At 34.1% G+C, this 10,285-nt stretch overlaps 1 protein-coding gene and 1 pseudogene across 1 annotated transcript in view; one reads left to right on the forward strand and one right to left on the reverse strand.

The window, feature by feature from the left end:
• Positions 1 to 1,651, reverse strand: part of LOC21384684 (receptor-like protein EIX2) — a 7,267-nt gene extending 5,616 nt beyond the window's left edge. Inside the window, exons 1-2 of the mRNA XM_010112339.2 lie at positions 1,608 to 1,651; positions 1,049 to 1,547 (exon numbers count right to left, since the gene is read on the reverse strand). Of these exons, the coding sequence (XP_010110641.2) occupies positions 1,049 to 1,547; positions 1,608 to 1,651 (543 nt within the window). The remainder of the gene's footprint in view (positions 1 to 1,048; positions 1,548 to 1,607) is intronic.
• A 1,887-nt stretch (positions 1,652 to 3,538) lies between these two features.
• LOC21384687 lies at positions 3,539 to 8,219 on the forward strand (annotated as a pseudogene).
• The last annotated feature ends 2,066 nt before the right edge of the window (positions 8,220 to 10,285 follow it).

Here is a 10,285-nt window from a genome sequence, read left to right on the forward strand (position 1 = left end):
TATAGAATGTTTATACTGTAGGTAAGCAACCGGCATATAATGCCTGATGGACTGCTGGCGAGTGGACGAACGAGGTGGGGCTCGGGATATGGATACCACTCGCAAATATTTCCGCAATCAGCTTTATGTTACAAATAGTTTTGTTAATTATGATTATGAAACAGATATGTTAAGGTTTGAATATTTTAATTAAGAAAGCAATTTCGTATTTTATGTTTATAATAAGACCTTTTAAAAAAAAAAATGTTCCGTAAATTTTAAGAAATTTCAGTAAGTACAAATTAAAAAGTTAGTTACAGTGGCGGCCTCAAAAGAGGGTCGCTACATATTATTTATACTTGTTAGAAAGTTTCTCGTAATTAAATTTTAAATTATTTTTATAAATGCTCCCCGATTTTTTAAAACACCTTCTTATATATAAAAATGAGATTGAATTACCCCTCCATCCAAATCCATCTATAATTGTAATGGATTTGCTTTTGTGGCAATCATTAAACGTCATTAAAGCCATTAAATTTTAGTTAAGCATATAAAAATGCTTAAGTATTTAAAAAAATACCAAAAAAAGAAAAAAAAAACGCTTTATTTCAAAAAAAAAAAAAAAAGAACATTAATGTTTTAACGATCCCAATTTCTAGAAAATTTTGAAGAACTTGTCCTTTGCTTTTTTGGATCACTCTCCTCAAAATCTCTCTCATTTCCGCTAAAAATATGTAGATCTTTTTATAGTAAATATTTCTCATCCTGAGTTGGTTTTTTTTCCCCCGAAGTCTGGGTTGTTCTTCGTTTAGTTTTTTTTTCCCTAAGATTTCGTGAAAATTTTGTATGACTTTTTCATGGATCAAGGTAGGTAAATTATCTAGAGACTTATTTGTGAAAATCTTAAAGTTCTTAATTTTTTATTATAGTTTTATGCAATATTATTGATTGCATCTTTAAGAATTGGTCCGCTAAGCATATTAAACTCTAGATCAAGGATTTGAATTCTTTGTAAAGAAGGTGGAATTAATAAAATCAATTCCAGCAGAGCAGGAAGTGTATTAAGTACCTGCATCACATCAAGTGCCTTATTCAGGCTGACAAAGCTCATCTCGAGGTGTTTCAAAGACGACAAGCCTCGAACCCACTGGAAATTGTCAGCAAATAATACCCCAGAGTAATATTGACTCAGATCAAGGATCTGCAAGCTAGTAAGGTTTCCAAGCTGAGCTGGAATTCTTCCTCCAAATCCTGTTCTGGAGAGATTAAGATATTTAAGATACTTTAAGGAACCAAAGAACTCGGGAATTGGGCTTTGGCAAAAGTAGTTTCCACTGAGATCCAAGTACTCCAAACGTTTTAACTCCACCAGACAAGAATCAATATAGGGGAAATATTCACCCCATTCGTATTCGTTGCTGGGTGAATCAGCAAGCTTGACAACACGTCCGGTAATTTGATTGCAACTGACGCCGTTCCACAGGCAGCAGTCATACCGGGTCCAAGAGCCTAACCGGTTAAAAGGATCATTGAAACTTTGTTTGAGCTGTAGCAGAGCTTCTCTCTCCCTTTTTATTCAGCCAAAGGTCGAATTTTTGCAGAAACATAATTGTAGTCCTCCAACGAACAGCAGAACAAGCAGAAAAAGTACAATACTCGAAGATTTCTCCATCTTTGAGCACAATTGCCTCTCAAATGCAAACAATATTCACTAGCTCTTTTTTTTTTTCCCCCCTGCTGAGGTCAATAGTCACTAACTCTTGCTAGCATAATAAGGTAGACGCCTGGTCAACTAAGAACGATTTGGTCTTCGAGCTTCAGTGCATGTCTGCGTCAGCGATTGGACAGATTTTAGTTAGAAGCGGCTACAAAGAAGGAAAGAACATTGACTAAGAAATAGCCCCTGCACTATGCCATTTTGATTTCTCTGTGTTTTTTTTTTTTTTTTTTTTTTTTTTTTTTCAAATTTTTTTTTTTTAATTTCCTTTGTTTTTTTGCAGAATTTTATATTGTAATTACCTTCTCATAGGTACAAAATAATTAGGCAGCATAATTCTCACTTTGAAGAGTCGTCGACGTTTGTGTAACATGTTTTGAAAGAATTCCATTGATGTCAAAAACACAAATGCTAATGTAACAGAGACTAAAGCTTATGAGGAGGCAATACTTTATCAAAACAACATCGACGCATGCATTAATATTTAAGTGATTTACCCTATAGAAACTATCAAAAACAACAAAATCTCCCGTGACAGTGGAAATAGAGAATCGAGCTAAACCAAAACTTTGATTCATAATTAGTATTCCTTCACTACTCTAGTTTAACTTCTGTCTTCATATAAATTGATATTTTTATGCAGAAAGATTCTTTTCTTATAAATGCATAGCTGATGATTTCAAGTTTGCTCGAAGAATTATCAGGACAATTACGCTCAGTTGGATTATCTCAGATACATATTATTTACCATACGTCCAAATCATATAGATATAGGTCCATTATTCCAGTCCCCGTTGGAGTTAAATTTCCTCCTAATGATTGAAAAGGATTAATTAATCATCTTTTTGACTCGTTCTTTGGAGCATGGCACTGAGAATTTCTAAACACTTGGCGAGAAGAGTTAGAAGTCGAAGTCGTTGCGGAAAAAGAATGATACATAGAATCTCCCTACTTTGAAAAGCTGTGGATTGCCGTAGTTGATGATTATTATATATTGGCCACTTGAGGACCACTTAAAAAAAAAAAATTATGAGTGGAGCCAACTTACATAATATTGGCCACTTGATGATTATTATATATTGGCCACTTGATGATTATTATTATAATATAATATGTCTTTTCCAACACCTAAAAAAATTATGAGTGGAGCCACTTGAGGACCAGGGATGGCCGCTGCCCCCCTCGGCCCAAGTGGCTCTTTTATACTTATGGCCCTAAAAATATTTTCTCCCCCCCTAAAATTTTATAATTACAGTTTTTGCATATGCTTTTAAAATATTTTCCGTTATCATCCAAATTCAATTCTTTCTAGGGACCCAAATTTTAATTTTATTAATATCATATTTATAAAACTTTTTAAAATAATGCATAAATTCTGACTTTTAAGTACTAATAATTCATACTTAAATATCCAAATAAAAGCAAAAATTAACTATACTATCATTTCAATTCATAATTTTGTTGGCCTTTGTTGACTTCAAACTTTACAAAGTGATGAAATTCTATTAAGAGTTTCAAACCATTTGTAGAAGAAATAAAAGGAAAAATAAAAATATAGTTACACCATTATTTTCGTTCAAAATTTTAGTCTACCTCACGCCTCACCCCCGAAGCAATTGGTGTTTGGTGAATTCATGGACGTATAGTATGGTATGGACTTGAATTTCACATTTTCACTCCAACAAGTTGCCACTAATGCGAAAGCTATTCATTGGAAGTATCCTTGTAAGGATCAAGTGCTATGGAATTCACGGAATCTATATAAGTATTCAAATTGTCGACAAGTTTTATGGGTAAATTGACACATTAAACTTTTCTGACAACTAGATGCAGAGTTTTGAATTTTCTAATAGATATTTATTTTTATATGGCAAGTCTTGTAATAAGTGCCTATGTAGAAAGACTTGTGATTTTTCTAAGACTTGGTATTTTTCTAAGACTAGTGATTTTTCTCACTGAGTCATCTTATGACAAATTGCTGACTTTTTCTAATAGGTACTTTTACATGAAGAGTTCTAAATTTTTGAAGAGCTGTGACCTATAAGAAAGAAATTTTCACCCCATTCGTATTCGTTGATGGGTGAATCAGCAGGTGCTCGGAGATCAAGCTTGACAACACGTCCGGTAATTTGATTGCAACTGACGCCGTTCCACAGGAAGCAGTCATTCCCGGTCCAAGAGACTAACCGGTTTGAAGGATAATTGAAACTTTGTTTGAGCTGTAGCAGAGCTTCTCTCTCCCTTTTTATGCAGCCAAAGGTCGAATTTTTGCAGAAACATAATTGTAGTCCTCCAATGAACAGCAGAACAAGCAGAAAAAGTACAATACCCGAAGATTTCGCCATCTTTGAGCACAATTGCCTCTCAAATGCAAACAATAGCTACTTACTCTGCTAGCACTATAAGGTAGACGCCTGGTCAACTAAGACGATTTGGTCTTGGTGCTTCGGTCCATGTCTCTGTCAGCGGTTGGAAAAATTCGTGTTGGAAGATGCTACGGAGAAGGGAATTTTAGTAATAATACGCTATTTTCAAAAGAAGAGTGCCAATTTTGTCATCTGAATATTCCAATCCGTGAAAACTCAAGATTGTTTCAAGAATAACTCAGTTCATGTATAGATTGTTTCAAGAATAACTCAGTTCATGTAATCTCTTGATGATGATTAGTTTGGTCTCTGACAACTGAGGTACATATCTGCAAGATTATAACTCAGAAAAGGGCATTAGAAGAAGATGGAAAGAATGAGGGAAACCATGCAGAGGTTTCAGAGCCATTTGACGACCGCGTGGGAGCAGTTGAGTCATTTCAGAGACGCGATCTGGTGGCCATTTCTCAAGTCCTCGGCGTCGTCTCCGGTCGTCTTCGTCGTCTTGTTCTTGCTCTTCGTCGGCGCGATTGTCTCCACGCGCTTTCTCAACTTTGTTGTAAGTTTTTTTAAATTCTTTTTTACTTTTCATTGCGTCATTTCCTGGGTTTGCGACTTGCGTGTTTGATGGAAACAAAAAGAAAGTCAAAAATTAACAACGGCGTGAGAAAATATCCGTGAGAGAGCCAAAAATTTCGTGCTTTTCAGAACGAAGGAGTCCTTAGTCGCCACGTGTTATTGTCAAGGTCATCCTGTTTCTTTTTTAATTTTTTTTATCTTCTTTTAATAATTATTATCTCTTGTTGATAACACAGAGGCACAGACCAATAATATATCATCTCTAATGCCAGTTTGCTTTTTGACTTTTTCCTTTTCGACAACATGCCTCTCTGTCAGCCTCGTGAAAGAGAGAAAGAAAGCAACTCCCATGCTTAATTTAGACTAGAATTCGTTATTTTCATTTTTATATCGAGTATTTTTCATCTACTGGAAGTAAACTTATTGTATTTTTAACATATAAAAATACAGCAGTACAAATAATTGCCAGAAATTATTGTGTTCTTTCCGTGATTAAATTAAGGAAACCGCGTCAATGGCACTTGCAACATTTTTTTTTTTTTTGTCATTAAATTAAGCAAACCACATGTATAGCACTAACAACATTTTTTTATTTCCAAGAATCTATTGTCCCAGCTAGTAAGGATTCGCTAATCTGTCCGTATAAGATTTTAATTCCCTACAACATGGAGTAGTATAAACTGTTGACTCTTCTTCCACTTATGTGCTTCGTGTCAGAATCTAGCTGGCCCAACTATCCCCAAAATCTCCGAAAGTCCCCCTCAAAAGGTTGAGATCCCACTGAACTGCACTGCATACGAGGCTACACGAACCCGCCCCTCAAATTATACCACTGCCCACAACATACAAGATGATCCCGACCGTCCATTGCCTCCCACGTGTCCAGACTACTTCCGATGGATTTACGAAGACCTGAGACCATGGGCTCACACAGGAATATCGAGGGATACGGTGGAGAGGGCCAAACCTACAGCCGATTTTAGACTTGTTATAGTGAATGGCAAGGCGTACGTGGAGACCTATCGAAGGTCTTTCCAGACGAGAGACGTTTTTACGCTATGGGGGATCCTACAGTTGTTACAGAGGTACCCAGGAAGAGTGCCTGATCTGGATCTGATGTTTAATTGTGGTGACCTACCACTTATTTTGTCAAAAGCTTACAGAAAGGCCAATGCCAAGTCACCGCCGCCGTTGTTTCATTACTGTGCAAATGATAACACACTTGATATTGTCTTTCCTGATTGGTCGTTTTGGGGGTGGTACGTATTCTGAAGTCTAAACTCATGCCCTTTTCTTTTTTTTTTTTTTGCCTTCCCCACTCAAAATTATTTTTTTCTCCATTTTCATCCACCAATAACAGGCTGCATAATGTTCAACAAAGGGATGCACTTTTGAATGATGTTCACTAATATATACTTTTTAAAAGTGTTGAATTGATGTGGTTGAAGACTTCTGGTATTGTTCATATCTAGTTCTAATATTGAGCCGTAGTATTTCAATCTTTAATTCACCAGTAAACCAAAAGATAGGCTCATGATATACTCATTGCACTAACATCCAACATTTAATAATGCTAAAATCGAAAAATAAATAAATGCTGAGCTGATTTTTCTCTTTAATACTGAAGTTTAAGAAAATCACATTCAATACTTATTAAGTCTAAGATTTTTCAAGTTTTGTGATCAATTAAGAGCATCAGCAATGATAAATTCATCATGATGAGTAACATTTAATACCTTTCTACCTATATTCCACACAAAACCTTATCCTTTGAGTTTAAAAGAAATGCAAAAAGAATCTTTTCCAAGGAAAAAAATTTTGTTTATTAGTTATTTTGACAAACAGTAGAAATGACATGTATGGTGGAATGTGTATAGGCCAGAGGTAAACATAAAGCCATGGGAGCCATTGTTGAAGGAGTTGGAAGAAGGAAACAAGAAAAGCAAATGGGTGGATAGACAACCTTATGCCTACTGGAAGGGAAACCCAGATGTTTCTCGCAGCAGGCGAAACCTTCTCAAATGCAATGTTTCCAAGAAACATGATTGGAATGCTCGTCTCTATACTCAGGTTTCGTTTTTATCTATTTGTTGTTTCTTCTCAATCAAACACATCTTGGCCTTAAATAAATATTTGTGCCAATATCAATATACAATGTCTCATGTCTATAAATAATTAATCTTTATCTTTACTACATATCTAAGGGAGAATAAACAATAAAAGAATAATATAAATGTTATTTTAAATGTTATTTTAAATGAGTCACGCGTACCACACCTTCCTAACTAATGACAATAAAAGAATAATCACAGCTCATTGACTCTCTTGCTGATTGTGATCATCGCAGGATTGGATTAAAGAATCACAGGAAGGGTACAAGCAATCAAATTTGGCAAGCGAATGCATTCATAGGTTTTAAAAAATAAATCTCAATTTTGTTCTTCATTTACTTAGCCAAACTCTGACTACATATGTTTTATTGCTTTCCAATTTTCGTTCTATCTTTTTTTGTAATTCACTTCGTTCAAATTTTAAAAATCTCCGTCGATCCTCTCAAAATTCATGCAGGTATAAGATCTACATAGAAGGAGTTGCTTGGTCTGTTAGTGAGAAATACATTCTTGCCTGTGATTCTGTTACCTTACTTGTAAAGTCCCATTTTTATGATTTCTTCACTCGAAGTTTGGTACCATTGCAACATTATTGGCCTATTAAGGATAATGACAAGTGTAAATCCATCAAGTTCGCTGTTGATTGGGGCAACTCTCACAAGAAGAAGGTACATATGTTATGCTATTAATCTAGCACATGTCATGGCGAATACAAGCTAAATCCTATTCAATATGTTTTGTTCGTCCGAATTTCGAGTTACAAAACTTGTTTTTCTTAGATAAATGAAAAGCTATATCAAAGAATGTATCTCTTCCCATAAGTTTTCCAGCTTTCAATTTGAATCTCTTCCAAAAGCTTACAAGGGACAAGGTGTTTTAATTTTAGACGAAAAACCTAGAAGCCATCCTGAATGATAAGTTCTAAATATAATTTCCAAATTTTGTCTTCTTATCCTTTTTTTTGTTTTCATGGATGCTATCAGGCAAAATCCATTGGAAAGGCGGGGAATAGATTCATTAAGGAGGAGTTGAAGATGGAGTATGTGTATGACTACATGTTTCATCTTTTAAATGAATATGCCAAGCTCTTGCAATTTAAGCCTACAATACCTCAAAACGCAGTCGAGTTCTGTTCCGAGTCCATGGCTTTTACAGCATGGGGACTTGGGAAAGAGCATGATGGATTCAATGGTGAAGGGTCCTGCAGATAGTAGCCCATGCACCATCCCACCTCCTTTTGGTCCTTCTTCTTTATATTCACTTATTCAGAGAAAGGCAAGCTCAATTGAACAAGTGAAAATGTGGCAGAACAAGTACTTTGGAAAATCAAAATAAGAAGCCATTGACAAAGTTTTCTTTTATCTAAAATTTCACGTTTGTTTTCTTCATGTATATTATATATATATATATATATTAACTTTGGCCAGTCTAAGGGAAGACATTTCAATTAATTAAATAGCAGTTCACACTTAAGGATTTATACTCTCTACTAACAATGATCTTAAATTCTGTTGTCTTATACCAATCTGACGTCTTATGTATGTTTTAAATTGGAAATTAAATAACATTTAAGGATTCAAAATCATTGGCAATAACACTAACATAAATATATGGTTGCTTCTGGTAGAAATATATGCTAATTACTTAAAACATTACAACGCCAATCTTGAGCTAATCACTCTTGTCGTTTTTGGAAGAAAAGACCATCTTTTCTGGCCAATTCCTTTGCTTGTTTGATATCACTACTTGTCAGTTCTATGTAGACATGAGCTATAATTCTAATCCTTATTCCAGCTATGTTTTTAAAGTTAAAAAAGAGTATAGTAGAAGTGACATTTTAAGATCAAACCTGCAAAATTAACATGATCTCGCTTACAACTAGAGAAAACGACAGCAAATTTAAAAACGACTCATCTCAGAAAGCGTAGGACATCATTTATATAACTACAGAGGTATTCACAAAAGGACAACGAAAGACAATATCCTTCAGTATAGATAATAGCTTTTTTTTTTAGTTGAAAAAAAAAACGATAAGAGTTCAAAACAAGAGCATAGCTCCATAATACGAAAACGACAATATCTTAAAAAGGATAAATAAATGATAACAAAATTGACGTTATATACAATAAAATGACATCATTTTATGAGGCAACAACATCCTAGAAAAAGGATGACGTTATGTAAAAACCCAAGAATTGGCAAAAATAAATCATATCTAAAGATAAGAATCTCATAAAAGAAATCATATAAAATAATTGATTTCTGGGAACGAAATGAATCCAAGATTAACGACAACATCTGTTAAAAACAAGAGGATCACATAAAAAGAATTAGAAAGATTATTGACAGAAAGAAAGATTCAATGAATGAAGTAAACTAAAATGAGACGCACATATATTTGGATGCTTTTTTTTTTTTGGTGCGCACACATGGAAAAATAATACAGATTTATTACACAAAAGAAAATGTGTCATTTAAACAACGTACAATAAAGAAGGAAAGATTTTTATATCAGTATGAGAGGATTTATGCACTAATGCTAGTACTTGAATAGGCCAGAGGAAAACGTAAAGCCATGGTAACTACTGCTGTACTTCGGAGGGCAACAATAGAAGCAGATGGGAGAACAGAGAACCTTATGCTTACCAATTACTGAAACGACTTTTTATGAATACTTATAAGAAATAAATTTCACCAAATATAGAATTTAAACATAATTTAATATCTCGACATTTCAGGCCATCTTTTTTCTGCTGATAATGATCTCAATAAAAATAAATAAAAAAAATAAAAAAAGTCAAAAAGTGTTATCATAGGGCTTCAAAACCCATTTTCATTGAAGTATTTAAACCAAATGATATATATATATATATATATGATTGAAACTAGCCAAAGTAAATCCTAAATCAAGTAGCATAAAGTTCATAATAACATAACCAGTAGATAACATCCAGCACAATATCACTATAGCATAACTGATACAACGATACTGGGTACAAAACATAAAATCCCAACAGAGCATTTATGTAAACATACTAATACAAGATTAGACATTAGAGAACATAATATCCCAGTACATCAAATAATAACCACGCAGAAGTACGCAAAAGGAGAGATGCGTTTATTGAAACTCACAAACAGGGCAAGCATTTATTAAGAAATATATTATATTAGCTGTATTATAATAGTGTTGATTATTTACCCTTTTTGTCTTTTATTCACTTTCCTATATTAGTGTAATTAGAATCCCACTAAAAGGGATCACGACATTGTAGCCTTAAAATTAGTCTGTCATTTACCTTGATTCTCATGTATATATATATACACCATATACTGAAAATAATATACATTCAGTTTTCCACCATTGCTTGTCTCTGCCATTATCATTTATTTACATGATATCAGAGCGTCATCCTAGTGCCTGACCATTTTTAACCTTTATCAACCAGTAAAATCTCATGACAAATACAAGCCAAACATCTACGGAAAAATCTCTTTCCACAAATCCAAAAACCAGCAACGTCACTTTAACT

The sequence above is a fragment of the Morus notabilis genome, unplaced genomic scaffold (assembly GCF_000414095.1).
Source record: "Morus notabilis unplaced genomic scaffold, ASM41409v2 Scaffold3536, whole genome shotgun sequence".
NCBI lineage: Eukaryota > Viridiplantae > Streptophyta > Magnoliopsida > Rosales > Moraceae > Morus > Morus notabilis.